Source organism: Eptatretus burgeri, chromosome 13 (assembly GCF_056783735.1).
Source record: "Eptatretus burgeri isolate ZD-2024b chromosome 13, Ebu_testis_v1, whole genome shotgun sequence".
NCBI classification, from domain to species: Eukaryota; Metazoa; Chordata; class Myxini; order Myxiniformes; family Myxinidae; genus Eptatretus; species Eptatretus burgeri.
This window is the reverse complement of record NC_140973.1, coordinates 52055497-52077689: the sequence shown is the minus strand read 5'-3', so window position 1 is coordinate 52077689 and position 22193 is coordinate 52055497. Positions and strand designations below refer to the sequence as shown.

General features: G+C 44.5%; 1 protein-coding gene across 1 annotated transcript; it reads left to right on the top strand.

Annotated features, from left to right (window-relative positions):
- Positions 1-1332: 1332 nt before the first annotated feature.
- LOC147014474 (uncharacterized) lies at positions 1333-14788 on the top strand. Its single transcript, XM_085852426.1, has 4 exons — positions 1333-1491; positions 7958-8027; positions 14084-14278; positions 14405-14788. The coding sequence occupies exons 3-4, from the start codon at positions 14106-14108 to the stop codon at positions 14628-14630; spliced, it is 399 nt and encodes a 132-aa protein (XP_085708552.1). The 5' UTR covers positions 1333-1491; positions 7958-8027; positions 14084-14105; the 3' UTR covers positions 14631-14788.
- Positions 14789-22193: the final 7405 nt, after the last annotated feature.

Here is a 22193-nt window from a genome sequence, read left to right as displayed (position 1 = left end):
CGGTCCATGCCCTTCCTTGGGACGGAGCCTCGATCTGAGGTGTTGGAGGCTCCACCCACGCCTTCAGCCGAAAACACGTGGGCAATGGCGACCGGTCGAGTGTGGGACGGTGGCGTTGTTGTTGTGGATGTAGTAGTAGTTGTAAAAAAACTAACTGGAAAATAACTCGTAGCGCACACATGAAATTCCCATTAGACAGGAGGATGGATTCTAACTATGAACACATACTTATCGAAATAACTGAACTACGGCGACTCTGGCTGCTTGTGTGCACAAGGTTTCCAAATCTGTAACATTATAGCCCTCCACCAACTCACCCCTGAGGCAGCCACATGGCTGAAGAACCTAAACATTCAACTTTAGCTCACCCCGTATTGGCCATACATAAAAAGAAGAACCCTCCCTTCATCCCTAAAATTAAAAATACCCGAGTGATATTCCTGAACCTGCTCAACTGTTTTCCTCCTTCCCATTGACTCCCTCCCCCACCTCCTGCCCATAGTGGAATGTGATGAGTGGTAGATTGGGTCAGTACATATCACCAATGAATCGCTGGATGATTGAATTGATCAGTTGTTGATGTAACACAGGCAGGAAGGGCAAAATGGCCTCCTTCCATGCCCAAATTCCTTGTATTTCATTGTAATTGTGGTCCTTTCAGTGGGAAAGGAATGAATATCAGTGTTTTCCTTTCCTACCGGACTTGCTTTTTCTGACGCGTGTGACAGTAAAGACGTACAAAATTTGTCCACGTCCTGCACACCAGGTACTGCACACAATTTTCTGGTGTATTTGTCCTCACGTAATGTAATCCATCCGAGTATCTTTGTGGATCTCCGTAATTGTCGAAATAAATTACGGTATTGTTGTAATAATTGTTGAGTATTTGGCTAATTGGTTGTTATGATAAACTAGGTATTCGGAAAATTGTGTGTGTGTGTGTGTGTGTGTGTGTGTGTGTGTGTGTGTGTGTGTGTGTGTGTGTGTGTGTGTGTGTGTGTGTGTGTGTGTGTGTGTGGAATGATAATGTACTAAAAATGCATATAATAATGAGTACAACTATAACCGCTCATGAACGCATTAGGGTTTAAGGTGTAATTGGATGAAGCTTGGGTTAGTTGTGTGCCAGACCTTCGTAATTATAAATCAGTTACTTCATGAAGAATAGGCCTTATTCAGATGACGTCACCGGTCATGTGACTGTGGCAGCTCCGCCATATTGAGTGGCAAGAAAGTATTACCGCGTCCATAACAACCGATAGTCTCCACTTCAACTACACCGTTATTTCCAAGCAAGCGCTTTTTTTTTTCCTGCAAATCGGTAAGAGTTGTGCCCGGGATGTACTCGGCGATATCCTAAAGGCTCTAGAGTGCAGTTTTACCGCTTTCCCGCCGAAGTAGACCGACGAAATCTTTGGATATCGGTTCTGAGAAGAGAAAAATGGCGGCCTGGCGAACATGACTGGTTGTGTGGCCTTCATTTTGTCTCCGGTATGTAACTAATTTCTGATACGTTATTTCAGTAGTTGGTATTAAATAGCCGGTGGTTACAAACTATTGTCTGGTTTGTATCATTAAAATGCATTATATCCCTTGTTTTATCGACAGAATGAGATAGGCGAGATCGCCTTTCTAACAGCTGTCGAACGCGCACAGTTCGGAGTTGTTTCCTCGAAACTTGTCTTAATGCTATTACATCGCAGATTAAATTAAATAGTTTTTTTTAAATAGCATTTTAGAAATTTGAAAAAAAAAAAATCGGTGTAACATTTTCACTCCAGAAAGTCACATCAATATGTATTCAATAGTCACAAAAAAAACCAGCACTTGGAAATATCCACAGCAGCGTGGCATTACACCGGATGTTTGTCATGGAGAAAATATAATGTCTCTGTAATCAAACTGACGAACGAAGATTTTCTACAAACTCAACATTTAGTAGACAAGAGCTTCACTTGAAATTAACTTGTGGCAGCAGTCAGGTTAAAAAAAGTGACACTGGTTGCTGAACAAAACGAGCAACAACGATAATACAATAATAGTGAAATGAAAGAAAACAGGCTTACCTTTGCCCTCGCGATAATACAGTTGTTGTCAGCTTTCGTCGAGATTATGTCACTAACAAACCCGGCGACATAACAAGAGTAAGCGTCCATACTCTTGAAGGCTTTCAGGCTGGCTTGAGTGTAAGGACTCGGCGTTTCAACAAGGTAAACTTAGATGTCAGGGAAAACGATTTGAGGCCAAAATTTCCTTTGTTGTCCATTTATCCTTTGAAATAATATATGGATCTTCACGAAGACCACACAGCTTCAGTTTTTCACATTACCTCTTCTTAGAAATATCATCTAATCCATGGAAATAGCCCAGAAGTTCGCGTGACACGTGCGTGGTAGCCATGATTTTTTTTGCCACTCAATATGGCAGAGCCTTACCTTCCGCTGTGATGTCACTCGCTTAGTGCATAGGGTCAATAGGCGAGATATCGCCGGCATCCTGGCCAAATTCCTGCCCCAACCTGCAGGGGGCGTTGCATCAGCAGCACGTCCGTGCCCCCCTCAGCCAATGATGCTACTCACAGCCATGTCCTGCATCCAAAAGAAGAAGAAGAATATATCAGTTGTCCAAAAGGAAGTTTTTTTTTTTCGTGCATTGAGTGCAGAATCCATTTAACCACGTGTCCAGACATGTATCCGTCGGTCTATCCATCCATACCAATCCATACATGCATCCATCCATGCCATACATACACACGTACACCCATTCAAGCATCTGTCCACCCGCACATCTATCCCCTGCATACACGCATGAATCCGTACATGCATCCATCTTTCGATACAATCATCAGCATACTCTGACTGAAGCAGTTTACGTGGCTGAGAACCAACTTTAGACAGGTGGACAATCGATTGCAGGGTGCTGTAGTTCAATTTAGGAATTAGGTATTTGGCCGAGATACCGGCACATGATGGCCTTTTCAGAAGGTACCGTGGGACATTTACCATTCACCAGCGATTGCTCACAGACAGGATAGCCTGCTTACGTCCCCTCTGAATTATATCATACTCATTGATAGAGCATGCCTGTTGTTGCCTTAATGGTTAGGGTGGTGGGCTTGGGATCCTCGGGTCCTGAGTTCAAATCCTGCTCGGCCATTGAATTAATATCAGGTGGGGTTGACTCAGCCTGTCATTCTTCTGAGGTTGGCAAAATGAGTACCAGCTTGTTAGGATTGTTGAGCCATTTGAGTATCCTTTGTTGGAGTGGTGACCCATCCAGGGTTGTGCCCAGTAGCCCAGGAGACTGCTTCAGCAGCACTGATGTTCTGTACAGATTGTGGTCCCAATGGATGGATGGATTGATCGAACCCCCTTTCCAGAATGGGGAAAGTTATGAATTTATGATATGGACTCGCCTGAACTCATACCTAATATGTGCATTGTGCAACTCATCTATTTTAAACACTTTGGTTCATACAGATGCCTCTGTTAACAAGATTTAAATTCAGTCGATATGTTTTCTACATTGTCATTTATCATAAATTTTTTTTTACATTCATGATGGCTATTCTATTGCATTACATTAGGCAGGCTTTCTGCATTTTCTAATTTGTGTGCATGTTATCCACCAAACAAGCAAATGGCAATCAATATTTTAAGTATGTGCAAGTGAAGAAAGGTTGTTATGAGTGTATAAAAGTAAACGTTCAGAAATCCACAGTTCCAAAATCTATATATTATGGCTCGTGCTATAAGGTAGGTTTAATGGGAAATATATTGCAATGTATTAAAATCCATCTCTCAAATGAAAGGGCTGGCCGAATAGCCTCGAGGTATGCATACTCACCGTGTGTGTGTGTGTGTGTGTGTGTGTGTGTGTGTGTGTGTGTGTGTGTGTGTGTGTGTGTGTGTGTGTGTGTGTGTGTGTGGTGTGTACGTGCGCGAGTGTGTGCCCGGTAGGGCGAGGCATCAATGTGTATTCCATCCATTGGATGGACGTTAAAGATCACGTGGCGTCCTTCATGAAGATTAGGTTAGTTATCGCCGGTACACTGGATAAATTACAAATTCCTGCCTGCACTGTGGGTAGCAAGTTGGTTGGCTTTCTCAGAGGCTTCTTCGGATAGACGTTAAAAACTCGGCGTCCCGTCTGCCAGCATTAATTGCTGGATGTTAAAGATCCCATGGTATGACGGTATCCTTTGAAAAGGCCAAAGAGTAAGCGAGCAATCACTGGCACCACGAACAAATGACAAATCCTTACTACAGTGGAACTTCCCATAGTTGGCACTTCTCGGAGTTGGCAACTTCTCCAACTTAGTGGGTTTCGGCTGGTCCCGACCGAAGCTAATGCAATTTCTTATTGACAGAACTTCCCGGACTTAGCACTTCTCGTTTCTAGCACTTGGCACCCAAAAGCCGGTCCCAATTAACCAATCAACTTCTCGGACTTGGCAGTGAAGAAAACTTTCACGGTGATAGGCCCAATTTCACGAGAGAATATGCCCGATGATGTGCAGCTTATCACACAGATTAACAATTCTTTGCTAGAAAAATTTGTGACTTCTTCCCGCCAGACAGACTTGATGTCTTTTTTCATTCGCCAGGATAGCAAATAAAATTATTGTTACATGTAATAATGAAGATACTTGTACGTAATTTGCTAATTTTAAATAAACACTATTGTACGTATATCTTGCTAAGGTTTTTAAATAGAAGTTATTCTACATATATATTGTGTTTTAAGAGGTCAGGTCAGATATGGGAGCATGTGCCAGAACAGCGCGTCGCTGCGTCCACTTTCCGCCGGTACTCCAGGGGCCTCCGTCTGGCCATCCCCGAGGCAGATACCAGGCCCATCCCCATCTCCTTGAGATGATGGTCAACCTGCTGCAACCACGAGGCACGTGGTCGGCCCACTGGCCTCCTCCACTCATGAGACTCCCTCGCTGAGAGAATCTGGTGAGCAGGATCAGCGTCAGGAAAACGAGCCACATGTCCATACAGCCGCAACTGAGGCTCACGGACTATGCAGGTAACAAATCTCATCCAAGTCTCTCTCAGCAACCGCTCGTTGGACACAAAATCCGACCAGCGATAGCTAAGGATTCTCCGAAGAGACCTGGTACCAAAGGAATTAAGTCTCCGTCTCAGATCCCTGGTCAGAGTCCAAGTCTCGCATCCAGAGAGCAAGACTGGAAGTACCAAAGACCTGAAGACTCGGACTTTCGTCCTCCCGCACAGGTACCGGCAGCGCCACACCCCATGATCCAGTGAATCCATGACTCCCCAGGCCAGACCCAGACGTCTACTGACCTCTGACTCACAGCCAGCAGAGACATGAATATCACTGCCAAGGTAAGTGAATCTCTCCACGATCTCAACATCCTCACCACAAACAGACACAGACAGTACAGCAGCATCCAAGATGTCACCGAAAGCCTGGATCTTAGTTTTGACCCAAGAAACCCGTAATCCCAACGGCTCAGACTCCTCATTCAGCACCTCGAGGGCCCCCAAGAGGATGTCTAAAGTCTCCGCAAAGATGACTGCATCGTCTGCAAAATCAAGGTCTGAGATCTTGACATTCCCAAACGATGCACGCAGCTTGATCTCTCCGACATCCTCCCTAAAATCCAGTCCATACAAGTGCTGAAAAGTGTGGGGGCCAGTACACACCCCTGATGAACTCCAGTAATAACTGGAAATAAGTCAGAGATGGTACCACCACACTTCACAGCACTCTCAGTACCAGAGTAGAGTTCAGACATCAGATCGATCAGTTTTGGTGGCACCCCACGAAGACCAAGAATCCTCCAGAGGACATCCTGATTCACTGAATCGAACGCTTTACAGAGATCAACATAAGCTGCAAGCAGCCCCTTCCGAAACTCTCGTCTGCGTTCGGTGAGGACAGGAAGTGCAAGGATACGGTCAATCGTTGACCTCTTTGGTGTGAAGCCTGACTGCTCTGGACGCTGGTGCTCAAGCAGATGGTGGCGAACCCTATCAAGAATTATCTGAGCAAAGACCTTGCCCGGCACCGAGAGCAGCGTCACCCCTCGGTAGTTGTTGCAGTCTTGGCGATCACCCTTCCCTTTCCAGAGAGGAACAACAAGGCCCCTCTTCCAATCAGTTGGGATGATGCCTGTGTTCCAGGCAGAGCACAAAACTGCATGCAACGACACGAGTGCAGCATTTCCACCAGCCTTGAGAAGTTCAGCATGGATGCCACATATCCCTGGAGCTTTGCTCCGTTTGAACTGATTCACCGCAGCCCGTGTTTCCACAAGCGAAGGTGAACCACAGTTGATTCGAGGGTCAGCAATAGGGATTGTAACACCCTTGACGTCCAACTCGACAGCTGGGGGATCAGCCTGGCACAACCGCTCAAAGTACCGGCCCAGTGGACCTTCACTTCAGACTCCTCTATCAAGAGCCTACCACTCTCTGCTCGAACTGCAGTGCTCCGAGGGATGGGCTTGGATGAACGCAATGCGCGATTTCCCCTGTAAGCGGGATGAGAATCACCTGTCCACAGGTGATGCTCTACCCCCTCACAGATTCCTCGCACATAGGCCTCCTTTTCCACCCTCGGTGCACGTACAGTTTTACGCCTCAGCTCCCTGAACAGCTCAGCTCTGCCATTCAGCCTGGCCCTGCAACTCTGGTCAATGGTATCCAGTGTCCCTTGAGAGACAAAATTCTTCTTTGCCCTGCGGTGAGTTCCAAGACATCCACCGGCAACATCAAGGACGGTGGTCTTGAAGGCACTCCACAACTCTTCAGGACCCCTCAAAGCATCCAGACCCCCCAAGTGTCCACTCAGCCTGTTCGCAAACTCCTCAGCTACTCTCTCATCCCTGAGCTTGCCAACATCCAGCCTCGGCTGGGATGGTACCATTCTCCAGGATTTAATGTGCAGCTTTAGAGTTGCTACAACAAGCCTGTGGTCAGTATTGAGGAACTGAGCACTCCGGTAGACCCTGCAGTTCTGGATCATCCTCCAACGACTGTCAATGAGGACATGGTCAATCTCCTTTGCCACACCGCCAGCGTTGGAATACCAAGTCCAGCGATGAGCTTGTGGGCGCTGAAACCATGAACCAGTCACCCTAAGTCCATGACTTCTTGCAAAGTCAAGGAACTTAGTGCTATTCTGGTTCATAGTTCCTGACCCATGGGGACCAACACACACCTCATAACCATCCCTATCAGTTCCAGTCGATGCATTGAAATCCCCCAAGACTGGAAGTGTATCTTGTCTGGGGCACTGATCAACCAGAGACTCGAGTGTGGCGTAGAATGCATCCTTCACGGTGAGATCACTCGCCTCAGTCGGAGCATAAACAGAGACCAGGGAAATGACACCTCAGGAGTGACGAATCCTTAATCTCATAATACGCTCGTTGACCGGTTTTATCTCAGTTATCATTGGGGTCAGCTTATTGGACACAGCTGCAGCAACTCCTTGGGTATGGTAACCATCAGAGCGACCAGACCAATAGTAGGTGTAACCACCCACCATTATCTCGCCGCAATCCGGTCTCTGAACCTCAGAGAGAGCTGCAATCCCGATGTCCAAACGTGTGTTAATAAATGTACATAAATTGTATAAATCGCTGCACTGTTCCATTGTTTTTTTTGTTGGCACTTTTGCGGGGAACTCCCAACTTCTCGGACTTGGCAACTTCTCGAAGTTGGCACTTTTGGGCCCGGTCCCTCAAGGTGCCAAGTCCGGGAAGTTCCACTGTATAACCTCTAGGGGGCACTGCATCAGTGGAACAGCTCTGCCCCCAAATGTTGCATCCGAAAGATCTACTTTAACACTCGGTGTATTTTCCTCCCATTGATGTCCTCTTTCCCTACAGTTCCCCCCTCCCTTTTTTCCCCCTAATTTCCAATCCAAGTTGACCCCAATCCCATTTCCAAAACACCTCCACCCTCCGTTCTTTCAGCAGGAGTTGCATCATGCAGTGAAGGAGCTGTAACAAGGTCATCATTGGCTATCGCTTCGGTGCTGTTTCGGTAAGTTGTGCGTTTTCAACCAGCAAACTGTGTACTGGAGGTTTCCCAAGGGTTCACTGGCACCTGATGGAGATGTTTGGACTTACCCAAAGTGCCACAAATGTTCCTCAAATTCTGATTCTTACCTCCACCACCGAAGGTAGACAGAGGATATATTTTCACCCCTGTTTATTTGACAATGTGTCTTTGTTTGTCTGTGAGCAGGATGTCTCAAAACGTTATGCACTGATTCGGACGAAACTTGGTGGACAGGTACGGTGTGTGACAAGGACGAATTGATTTTATTTTGGTGAAGATCCGGATTTGGATAAGAGATTTAAAAAAAAAATTTCAAGTGATTTTTCAACATTGAGTGATGGAGTGAAAAACGATATATAGCACGATATCTCAAAAAGTTGTATACGGATTATGACAAAACTTGGTGGATGAGTTGGGTAGGTGACACGATCAAGCTGATTCGATTTTCGTTCAGCTCCTGATCCAGATCTGGCATATCAGTAGGATACAAAACGTAAACTGTTCAGCCTGGTGGAGGTATGTACTCAACTGAGTGCCGTTGTCGTTTTATGATACAATATTCAAGTGAAAAGGAAACACAAGAGGATATTCTAATACAATAATAAAATGAGGGTTAAGGTGAGTAGTGAATAAGGAGGAAAGAAAGAAGGAAAGAATGTGGGAATGTGCAGAAAATGACTCGGAAGGAACTCAATTTGATGCAGGATGTATTGTAAATGGTGTTGCAAGAGGTGGAGCAGTATCAGTGGAAATTTGTTAAAAAAGAAGTTGGGATTTTTATTTGTCAAATATATGAGGATCAGTCATTTCAAAAAAAAAAAGATGAAAAGCAAAAAGAAATGCTTCTGAGCTCAGAAATTAATTTGGAAAAGGTCAAAATTTTACAAGTGAAGACAAATCCGTCAGGTCAGGTATGGGAGTCATGCACTGGAGCAGCACGTCACTGCATCCACTTTCCACGGGTACTCCAGAGGCCTCCATCTGGCCATCCCCCAGGCAGATACCTGGCCCACCCCTATCTCCTTGGCATGATGATCAACCTGCTGCAACCACGAGGCACATGGTCGGCCCATTGGCCTCCTCCACTCACAAGGCTCCCTCGCTGAGAGAATCTGGTGACCAGGATCAGCGTTAGGAAAATGAGCAACATGCCCATACAGCCGCAGCTGATGCTCACGGACTATGCAGGTAACAAATCCCATTTGAGTGTCTCTCAGCAACCGCTCGTTGGACACAAAGTCCGACCAGCGATAGCCAAGGATTCTCCGAAGAGACCTGATACCAAAGGAATTTAGTATCCCTCTCAGATCCCTGGTCAGAGTCCAAGTCTCACATCCATAGAGCAAGACTGGAAGCACCAAGGACCTGAATACTTAGACTTTCGTCCTCCTGCACAGGTACCGGCAGCACCACACCCCATGATCCAGTGAATCCATGACTCGCCAGGCCCGATCCAAATGTCTATTGACCTCTGGCTCACAGCCAGCAGAGACATGAATATTACTGCCAATGTAAGTGAATATCTCTGTGACCTCAACATTTTCACCACAAACAGGTACAGACAAGAAAGCAGCATCCAAGATGTCATTGAAAGCCTGGATTTTCGTTTTGCACCACCCTCCACTCTAACTGCAGCGCAACGAGGGACAGGCTTGGAGGAACGCAATGTGCGAATTCCCTTGTAAGCAGGATGAGCATCGCTTGACCACAGGTGATGCTCTACCCCACACAGATTCCTCGCTCCTTGTCCACCCTCAGCGCATGAACAGTTTTACACCTCAACTCCCTGAACAGCTCAGCTCTGCCATTAAGCCTGCCCCTGTGACTCTGGTCAATGGTATCCAGTGTCCCTTGAGACACAAAATTATTCTTCACCTGATAGTGAGTTCCAAGACATCCACTGGCAACATCAAGGATGGTGGTCTTGAAGGCCTTCCACAACTCTTCAGAATTCCCCAAAGCACCCAGACCCCCCCAAATCCCCACTCAGCCTGTTTGCAAAATTCTCAGCTGCCCTCTCATCCTTGAGCTTGTCAACAACCAGCCTAAGCTGGGATGGTACCATTCTCCAGGATTTAAGCTGAAACTTCAGAGTTGCTACAACAAGCCTGTGGTTGGTATTGAAGAACTGAGCACTCTTATAAACCCTGCAGTTCTGGGTCATCCTCCAGTGACCATCGTGGTCGATCTGCTTTGCCACACCACCAGTGTTGGAATACCACGTCCAGCGATGAGCATGTGGGTGCTGAAACCATGAACCAGCCACCAAAAATCCATGACTTCTTGCAAAGTCAAGGAACTTCGTGCTATTCTGGTTCACAGTTCCAGACCCATGGGGACCAACACGTGTCTCATAGCCATCCCTATCAGTTCCAGTCAATGGCATAGAATGTGTCCTTCATGGTGAGATCATTCGCCTCAGTCAGAGCATATTGTTGCGGTTTTCGCGCCCGCCGGCGTGCGACGGCCACGTAACTCGAATCGCGGCGCGTCGCCCACCGGACGGACAATCCAGTCGTGACCCTCTCGGACTAACGCCGGGAACCAGTCACGGGTGGACCTTTCGGTCTCACCGCGATCGAGCCAATCAGCCCCCGCGTGGGATAGGGTTGCTCGCCAAATTCGAACTACCTAAGTACCCACGCGGAGGGTAGACCGGGCGATCGCACCTCGCCGCAGGTCGACTTCGGACACGGGCCACTTAAGCGACCCGTTCCGTACTATCAGAATAACCGAGCGGTGTTATCGTCGACCTCGACGGTTCGATTAATTATCGGGCGTATTCAGCCCACTACCAACCCTTTACGTGAAGCAAGATGGGGATTCAATGGAGGAAAAGACGAAGCGAAGCGGGAGAACAGTTCAACAATAAAGCACATTTATTCGCGACGAACGGAAAGCACACAAATACAATTCCACCAAATGCACACAAAAAAAAGAAAACACAATTCCATTTACACAAAAAGCAAACATAAAAGTGAAAACACAGTGCAGAGCTAATACCGACTACCGAGCACACGGCAACACTTATACAATTCTACTTCACAGACGGCGCCGACAACACATACCCAAAACCAAGGAAAAGAAATCCCCCAAGAATGAGGTAGGCCTGGGGCCGAGACCGGGTCGGGCCTACCCGTCTGGTGATGAGACGCGGAGCGGCGATGGCCCCGCAACCCGCGGGCCTCGCGGACAGTGCCTGGCAGGGGGGTGGGAACGGGGCCCCCTTGGTCGCACTATCTCAGCGCGGGGGGAAACAGGAGGGGGTTGCTGATGCTCGGGGTATAGAGGATCTTTATTATATGCGACGAGCGTCTCCACCTCGGCCAGGTCGCGCTGTCGGCCTCCCTGGGGTGCAGCTTCCTGCACGACGCGAGCACCCCCTCGTCTGGTGTCGCCGCCTTTCCACAGCTCCGTCCCCTCCGTTCCGACTCCAACGCACACGACGAGCAGCTCCACCGCCCGCGAAGTTTTGACCCTCTGCTTCCGACTCTCCTCTTCTTGACTCTCCGACCCTCCTCTCTGAACTCTTCTTTGGACTCCGACTCTCGTTCTGCTGACTCTCTCGTTCTCGTTCTGCTGACTCTCCTTTGCGACTCTCCTCTTCTTTACTCTCCGACCGACTCTGACTGACGAACACCGTCCTTTTATCCCCCCGTAACTTCGCCTTTGACCCCCTCCCTTTGACCTTTCACCTCGCTCCCCATTGGCCCGAGAAAAAGTGGGCGTGAAGGCTTTTTGATCCACAAATTTGCATATATCGATCGCCCTGGGGGCGGGGCCAATTCGCCCCTCGCTCACCGATTGGACGGCAAAAAGTGGGCGTGTGTCGTTTTTGATCCGTTTTTGAAGCAGAAAATCCGTGATTTTGTACACGCTGTTCGACGCGCATTCTGCATGAGTCCAACACCGGTACCCACAGCGGGGCAAGAACGGTGGCGATGCTACGGTTGTGGTGAAGCGGTGGTTGTGGTCGGTGGTTGATGTTGTGGTTGTGATCATGGCGGTTGGTCCAAAATAAAGATAGTAAAAGAAAAACGGCTATCCTGAAGAGTCGCAGCACGTATAAATGACATGTATTCCCACTAGACAACGGGTTTGGGCCTAACTACACATGCACTTACCGAGATACCTCACCTAAGGGACCTGAATGGTGGTTTGCGAATCTGGTAACCACAACAATATACAGAGATCAGGGAAAACCTGGTGGGGGAGACGGTTTCATCGCTGACAAGCCGACCATGAAACAGATTAGTACAGGTTTACATGTTACCTGTAGCAAGTCACAGATCTAATCTGGCTTGACCTGACAATAGGTGGTATGATATCTACAACTAGGTGGTATCAGGAAAACAGAAATATTCCATCATCTGAAAAAGTTTGGGAACAGAGATGAGAATGATACAATGGATGAATGAATGGATTGTCTCTGAAAGAAAGTATTTTGAGCTCAGAAATCAGGAAGGTGTTAAAAAAGAATATTATTACTCCTGAAGGAGAACTTAGGAAGAGAAGAGTTGGTTGGTATGGTCATGTGCAACAGTGGTCAGAAGATGAAACTCCAAATAAATCAATAAAGTTTGTGGTAGAAGGAACAAAGTCGACAGGATGTAGAAAAAGACGCAGATTGAAACTGTCAAGGACGTGGAATGTTTGAGTTTGGGCAACACTGATGGAGCAATGTCATGATTTGACTTGACTAACCCCCTTAAAAGGGGGAAATGATCATAAAATGTTTGTAAATTCGACAACTACCTTCTTCTGTCTGTTGCCTCTTGTCATGACCCCCAGTTCTTCAAGAGTGCTGCACTTCATCACTTCATGCTTTTTCCCATATTAACTGTTAATCTCTACACAGTTAGTCATGCTGATCTCTACCATTACCCCCCTATTCTGTACTATTACCCACCCTGACATCAAGCATTACCCACCCTGATATATACCACTATCCACCCTGATATCTACCATTACATGCCCTGATATATACCACTATCCACCCTGATATCCACCATTAACCACCCTGATATCTACCATTACATGCCCTGATATGTACCATTACCCACCCTGATATGTACCATTACCCACCCTGATATGTACCATTACCCACCCTGATATGTACCATTACCCACCCTGATATGTACCATTACCCACTCTGATATCTTCCATTACCCACCCTGATATCTACCATTACCCACCCTGATATCTACCATTACCCACCCTGATATCTACCATTACCCACCCTGATATCTACCATTACCCACCCTGATATCTACCATTACCCACCCTGATATCTACCATTACCCACCCTGAAATCAACCATAACCAACCTGATATTCACCATTAACGACCCTGATATCTACCATTAACTACCCTGATATCCACCATTACCCACGCTGATCTCTCCTATTATCCACCCTGATGGCTACCATTATCCATCTCGATTGCTACTATTACCCACCTCTGATCTCTACCATTACCTATCGTGAGAGCTACCATTACCCACCCCTGATGTTTCCTTTTTGTCTCCTTGTTCTATTCTAGTCCACCTAATTTAGGAATCCAGGAATCTAATTTAGATTCCTCTTGAGCCTATACTTCTGCATAAAAAAATAAATAAACAGCCTTGTTCCGTTTAGTGGTGACGGATTGTTTTATTACACGATGTTTATAAAACATTCTATTTGAATTAGAAGAACAGACAGCTTATTTCGCACTTTCACCTGCACTCTCCCCACTTTGAAACACTTTGCAAGGTTGAACACCACACTCAGCACATTTATTGTATTGCACTCACACCTCATCAGTGTAAGTTTTTAAACTCCACACCCCGTCAACAGGTGGGTCACTCAAGCATTAAAGCCTGGCTGCACACGATCCCGTACGGCACAACAAGGTGTCGCCAACAGTGCCCTCCTGTTTCGGTCGATTCCAACATAACGCACTCACATAACCGTGACGTGAAGAGCGTAAAAGAGTGCTTGGAGTGAGCTCATTTTACGAGCGAATCACACTCCTGCTTCCTATTGTTGCGTGTGCAGCAAGAGCGAAGGTGAGAAAGCTATGCTCAGGCTGCGCACGGTGCGCGAGGACATCACCGCGGACAGGCGCAGTGCAGGATCACTGGAGCACGGTGTGCAGGTAACCTCCACTTCATGCGCACACCTGCGGAAGCATCTTCGTCTCTCGCACGAGTCAGCAGAGGAGAATATTGTGTCGACAGCGGGGACCTGGAGGTTTCTTTCATTATTATGACGCGTTTGTACCTGTCATGTGTTTGGCTACACGTAGTGTTTGATCATTGATGGATTCCTGTATTTTTTTATTTATTTTCACTCTGTTGAACATTATTACATGTAAAGGTTCTTGAATCGTGCATTCGAGTTACCTGCTGCACACAAGCCGACGACCTGGACACAGCGTGTGACAACGCTCGCTTTGGACTCCGATCAGAATTCCGAATTCAGCGCAGCATCCTATGGGCTCACCTGCTGCACCCCTGGTTGCCCTCATTTGTACCTCATCCCCCGGGAACCTGCAGCGCCTGCTCACCTAGGAAGGGCTCTCGGGACGAGTCTCTGCTCGTGAGTCGGGAATGGTCTCCAGAAGGAAGGCAACGAGATGAGCAGCAGTAAAACAGAGATGGACATCGACAGAGAGGATCATTTCATGCTGCACCACGTGGCTGTGTGACTGGACAAATTCCTTCAAAGAAGGAATAACCTGAGCGCAATCTATTAAATCAGGCGAGGGGATGGTGGTGGGGTTGGGGGGGGGAGGGGGATAAAAAATTTTTTTTGGTGTGCATACCAAAGGAACAGTGATGTTTACTCTCTGTATCATCACCACTGAACCTGAACAGAGGAGAGACCATCATAAGAGATAATAAAGAATTGTAACACATGTGATGTTCCCATTATTGGATGAGGGGGTGAGCTTGGGTTATGGTCATTCAAATGGAAGGGTGTGTGTGTGTGTGTATGTGTGTGTATGGGGGGGGGGTTGGGGAGACGTGAGTGTGGGAGGTGTAAGATAGGTGTATGGAAAGGAGAGATGAGGAGCATCACCAAAGAAGGTCGTTCACCTGAAATATACGAACCACCTGATCAATATGTGTGCAGCACAGAAGCTGCTGTCCCAGAGAGCAACCACACTAAAGACAGCAGAGAGTGGAACCTGGTGTTCAAGAAACCTCCAAGACCAGGTGGCTTGCTCCCAGCAGTTTTCGGCATGAATTTGGTCATTGAGCTAGTGATAGCTCGCCGACTCCGTGAAGCACAGCATGGGATATTTAACGTCTACAATCTAATGCCAGCAGACATGACTAACGTGCATCCGAGGGATGGCACACCTATGGATACCTCACCCTGCCTGCGAAACGCCAGGATGACAGTTTATTGCTGGGTCAGGATTCGAACCTAGGTTCAGACAGCTCAGAGGCGAGTGTGCGTACCTCGAGGCTATATCAAGCGGTTACAAGTGGTGTGGTTGACTCGTGTTGGTTCGATTCTCATGGCTGCTCATTCTCTCCAACCCACAGTCGATGAGAGTGGTGAGCTTGTCAAAATATGGTTATGACCATATGACCATAACCACTGGATCGATGGTTATGACCATAACCACCATGCGGTGGCAATGGTAATAATGCACGTTTATAAATCATAACCACATTTATTGCGTTAGGAGGATGTCCAAGAGTCGAGACCCAAGAAAGACCTCAAGGTACGCACACTCGTCTGTGCTGTCTAGCCTGGGTTCGAATCCTGACCCAGCTATGAACGGTCATCCTGGTGTTTTGCAGGCAGGGTGATTACCTTCTCTACTGAAGGTGGACGTAGGACGGAGGTTATTCATTCACCCCTGTACGTTGATTGGTTGAGATGGTTTGTGATTCTTTCTGTTTGTCATTTGTGGAAATCGAACATTTTTCAAGTATATTGTTCAGTCTATTTTGTTATTCTGTCTGTCTATCTGTCACCTACAGGTCACAATTTTAAACCGATCTTCACGAAACTTCATCACATGGTAGAGTTTGTCATAAGGAAGAAGCCTATTGTTTTTGAGGTCAAAAGGTCAAAATGTCAACATCGGCCAAAGGTTAACAACAACTTTGGTGAGATTTCTAAAATCCTCAATTTTTATCCGATTGACTTGAAATTTGACAAGGATTTATATTTCAGGTCACTGAATTCAACCAGTGAATTAGTTTTGAGGTCAACATCAACCAAAAGGTCAACATAGGCCAAATATCAACAACCTGTGAGCTTTCTAAAATCCTCAATGTTCATCCCATTGACTTGATATTTGAAGAGAATTTGAATATCAGGTAATTTAATTCAATGAAAAAGTATTTTGAGGTCAACATCGGTCAAAAGGTCAACTTAGGTCAAAAAGTCGACAAAGGCCAAATTTCAAAAATCCTCAATTTTCATCCGATTGATTTGAAATTTGAAGAGGATTTATAGTTCAGGTCACTGAATTCAAGTAGCCAATTATGTCTGAGGTCGAATTTGTTTTATGGATTCTGCAAGTATCGTGCTCTGCACGACAACTTCTTGTTTGCTTGTTTGTCTGTCAATCACCTACAGGTCACAATTTTAAACCGATCTTCACAAAACTTCACCACATTGTAGAGTTTGTCATAAGGAAGAAGCCTATTCTTTTTGAGGCCCAAAGGTCAACAACTTTGGTGAGATTGCTAAAATCGTTAATTTTCATCCAATTGACTTGAAATTTGAAGATGATATGTATTTCAGGTCACTGAATTCAACCAGTGAATTATTTTTGAGGTCAACATAGACCAAAAGGTCAACATAGGCCAAATATCAACAACTTGTGAACTTTCTAAAATCCTCAGTTTTCATCCCATTGACTTGATACTTGAAGAGAATTAGTATATCAGGTCACTGAATTCAACCATAAATTATTTTTAAGGTCAAATTTGTTTTAGGGATTTTGCAAGTATTGTGCGCTGCATGACGTCTTTCTTGTTTGTCTGTCTGTGAGCATGATATCTCGAAAAATTATGGGTGGATTTGGATGAAACTTGGTGGTCATGTTGGGTGTGTGACAATGACGAATTGTTTCGATTTTGGTGAAGATATAGATGCAAGAATTGAAGTGATTCTTCATTGAGACATGGGCCCCAAAACGATATGTAGCTCGATATTTAGAAACGTTGTGGACGGGTTATCCAGGTTATCCAAATCCCATCCAGGTTCCTCCTGATGACTCCATGTTTGCTCTTTACTTCTTCAGGTCCCTTCCTGGTCTTCCGTTTCATGATGACAAAACTTGGTGGATGAGTTAGGTAGGTGACAAGAACAAGTTGATTAGATTTTGGTTCATGTCCTCATGCAGATCCGGCCTATCATTGGGTTACAAAACGTAACCTGTTCAACCTGGTAGAGATATGTGCTCTACGGAACGCCAGTCTAGTTCATCAGTGTGTGCCGTTCCTCGGGTAGACATTAAACGGGAGTCCCGTCTGCCAGGATTTGTTGATTGACGTTAAAGATCCCACGGTGTTCCTCGCGAAGAGTAGATGAGCTATCGCCGGCACCCTGAACAAATTACAAATTCCTGCTCTCACCTACAGGAGGCACAATACTAGTGGAACAACCTGCGCCCTCAGCCGATGATGCCACTCACGGCATTGTGCCGCATACTGAAGAGGAGGAAGAAGAAGACGAAGAAGAAGCACATCATGTGTGTTTTTTACGTTGTGCTCCTCATCCCTCCCAAATAAAATTAATCGAGTCGATCAAGGTCCCTCCTCACAACTACCGGGTGGTGGCGATGTGCGAATATAAACGTGCGCCATTCCGCTCTGCAAGCATGGAAATTGTAACTTGAATCGGTTGGTAAAAGCCGCGAATTGTGCAAGTTTGCCAATTTAATCGCAGATTATCAATCAATCAATCAATCAATCAATCATAACAAACACGTCACCAAACTACACGTGCGTGGGGTCACCGGGGATCACCGCAGCACACTCTCGGGTAAATGATGAACGTCAATGTATGGATGGGAAAAAACCGGGAATGTAAGAACGGGAATGTACGAAAGGGGAAAAGATGGGAATGTACGAAAGGGAAAAGATGGGAATGTACGAAAGGGGAAAAATGGGAATGTACGAAAGGGGGAAAAACGGGAATGTACGAAAGGGGGAAAAATGGGAATGTACGAAAGGGGGAAAAACGGGAATGTACGAAAGGGGGAAAAATGGGAATGTACGAAATGGGAAAAAATGGGAATGTACGAAAGGGGGAAAAACGGGAATGTACGAATGGGAATGTACGAAAGGGGGAAAAATGGGAATGTACGAAATGGGAAACAATGGGAATGTACGAAAGGGGGAAAAACGGGAATGTACGAAAGGGGGAAAATGGGAATGTACGAAAGGGGAAAAAATGGGAATGTACGAAAGAGGACAGAACGGGAATGTACGAAAGTGAGAAGAACGTGTTATGTAATCAATGATCCACACTGAGCGTGCCATGAAATGTGTATTGGATTGTGTTTTTCCACCTTTTTGGAGTGATTATTCCTTCACATGCGTTTTGTACGATTTCATCCACGAACGAGGAATCCCATGTAATTTCCTTCAGGAGGCCCTGAGCAAGCTGGTTGTACATAAACATCATATAATACATGTAGTGAAAGAAGCGGAATCTTCAAACACAACAAATGCCCTCAAAAGTTATTTTCTCTTTCACATGTAAGAGTGCAATGTGTGTAACATTTATAATACATGCATCATTATTCATTTAATGTGCACATTATTACCTTTTCAATAAATCACCGCACCTATAAAGTTGGATGGAGGTTACGTTGTCACCCATGCCCTGTCTGTCTGCGAGCAGAATATCTCAAAAAGTTATGGATGGATTCGGACATTTGATGGACAGGATGGTTGTGTGATAAGGACGAATTGATTTGATTTTGGTGAAGATCTGAATCCGCATCTGGATATGAGGATTATTTAATTTTTTTAAGTGATTCTTCACCATTGAGAGATGGGGCTTAAAAACGATATAGTACCGCATAGCATGATATTTCAAACAAGTATGGAGCCAGGTATGTTCTCGTGGTGGAGGTATGCGCTCCACCGAGTGCCCTTCTAGTTATATACTTGTATTATTTACTCGTGCGGTAAACTTACACTTTGTAAGCAAGAACGAACCATGCTTCCCCATTGTCTTGGGTCACTCACCTGCATTTATTTTTTTCATTTATTTATTTTCATTTATTTATATTTTCATTTTTGGACACTTTCTGATGGTTCTGTGATGTTTCCCAGTGTATCAGCTTCTGTATCCATTGGCACACAAAACGTCAGCTTTCAACGGCACCCAGAAGGTACTGAACATTCATATCATTCGAACGATTTTCATTAATAATATCTAATTAAGGTTAAAATGAGCTTTATATATATTAAATAGCATCATTATCTGTGCATATTATTGTATGCTTGTATTATCTCTGTGCGTTATTATCTGTGCATATTATTACCCTCGCTGGAGGAGAGAGTATTGCATTTGGGTCCGTTGGTTACTTACAAAATCGAAGATTTTTAAAGTATTATATTAGTCAGTTGATTTTGTTATTCTGTCTGTTTGTTTGTCGCCTACAGGTCACAATTTGAAACCGAACTTCACGAAACTTCACCAGATGGTAGAATTTGTCATAAGCAAGAAGTCTATTATTTTTGAGGTCAAAAGGTCAACGGTGAACAACTTAGATGAGATTTCTAAAATCCTTAATTTTTATCCAATTGACTTGAAATTTGAAGAGGAGTTGCATATTTGGTCATTGAATTCAACCACCAATTATTTTTGAGGTCAAATTTGTTTTTTGGATTTTGCAAGAATCGTGCTCTGCATGACGTCGTTTGCTTGTTTGTTTATCCGCACAGAACTTTCATGTTTTTCTCCGCAAACACTTGTCAGATTGAGACGAAATTTTTACCATTGGAGTGACTATTCCTGTAGAATGTTTTGTTGAGAATTATAACATCACAGGTCACATGGTGTGGCAGCCATGTTGGAAAAACGGAAAAAAATTTGGTCCTCTATCTCTGAAACCGCACCAAGGAAAAAATTGAAACTTGGCATGTGGCAAGTACTCCTCATGGAGAATGTGATTTTTTTTATGACGTCATAGGTGCCTTCGTTATGATGTCATAATTGCATATGTATACCACTACATCTAATTAGTATGAACATTTTTGAGGGTCATCCAGAGATAAAATGGTCCACAGTAAAAAAAAAATTGATGATGCCATTGGTTGTTTTTGTCAGCCATATTGTTTTTTAAACCTTCAAAAATCTCTATAATGGCTGAACAGATCGAGATGAAACTTTACACATACGACCGCCTATCAATGGGGAACAGAAGGTTCACACATACGACGTCATAAGTTTCATGGTTTGGTAGCCAAATCGGTTTAACCTAAAACCTAGAAAATTCTTCTCCAGAACGGTTGGACAGATCGAGGGTAAACAACACACAAATGTTCCACAAGCCTTGGGGATACCAGGGTATTGACAAGTGATTAAAAGTCACATGGGCTGGCAGCCATATTGGATTCAGCAAAATTCTTTAAAAAATGGTTTCTCTTGAACTGTTTGATAAATCAATGCTAAACTTCACAATTATGATCTCGTGTTGATGTGGAATATATGTTTTAAATTTCAACCTGATCGGATGCATGGTGTGGTAGCCAGAATTATTTAATTTTTTGAATCTGTTTTTTAAAAATTATTTTATTAGATCCTCATGGAGGATCATTCCTTCACATACGTTTTGTACGATTTCTGATTGTGGATCTCTCTTCATCTTCTTCTTGTGGACTTTTTTGTTTCACAGCCGATCTCTCAGTTCTTATCGATTTATTAATTCGTTATTTATTTTCTTTCTCATCCTGGCAATATCTCACGCACCTTTTGAGCTGGGAATCTGATATTTGGACACAACAGTGAACAAGTGATTTGGCTATAAAGGGTATTTTTGATTTATTGATTTGGCAATTAATTATTTAATTTTCGATTAATTACTTAATTTTAAAAAAAGTTACAGATTCGGATGAAACAGTGGTCATTGAGGTATGCCATTAGCCAAATGATTAAGAAATTAATTATTTTACGATTATTATGTATTTATTTTAACCATGCAATTAATCATTTAATCAATCAATTATTTTACACCACTCCCTCCCAATTCCGACTCCATGTGCTGCAAGGCGGCATCCCCGGGCGCAGAAGTTGCCCCGGCTATGTCGCGCACTGGAGGATTGTTATTTATTTATTTGGTATGGGGGCGGTGTACTTTGAATGTACCGCTACTTGTTTGTTTTCTTGTTTGTCTGGGCGATATCTCAACCATCCTTTGAGCTAAGAAGCTGAAATTTGGGGACAAAAGTGAAGATGCGCTTTGGCAGAAACAATATATTTTATTTTTTGATTAATCAATTAATTGATTAATTACTTAATTATGATCCATTTATTAATTACTCATTTAGTTTGTTTCTCATCTGGGGAATATCTCAGGCACCTTTTGAGCTGGGAAACTGATATTTGGACAAGACAGTGAACAAGTGATTTGGCTATAAAAGGGTATTTTTGATTTACTGATTAATCAATTAATTAATTATTCAGTTTTTCGATGAATTACTTAATTTTCAAAAAGTTACAGATTCGGGTGAAACAGTGGTGGTTTTGGTGTGCTATTAGTGAATTGATGAAGATATTAATTATTTTACGATTATTATTTATTTACTTTAATTATACAATTAATCATTCAATAATTATTGTACACCGCCCCCTCCCAATTTGGTCTCCATGTGCTGCACGGTGGCATCGCCGGGTGCTGAAGTTGCTCCGGCAATGTCGTGCGCTGGAGTATTTGTTATTTATTTGTTTGGCATGGGAGCGGTGTACTTTGAATGCACTGCTACTTGCTTGATTGTATTATCTATATACATTATCATCTGTGTGCATTATTATATGATCGTGTTATCTATATACAGTATTATCTGTGCGCATTATTAAATTATTGTATTATCTATGTGCAGTATTATCTGTGCACCTTATTACATCATATATGCAGTGAAATAATTATGTACGGTACATGCATTAACGTCATTTTCAG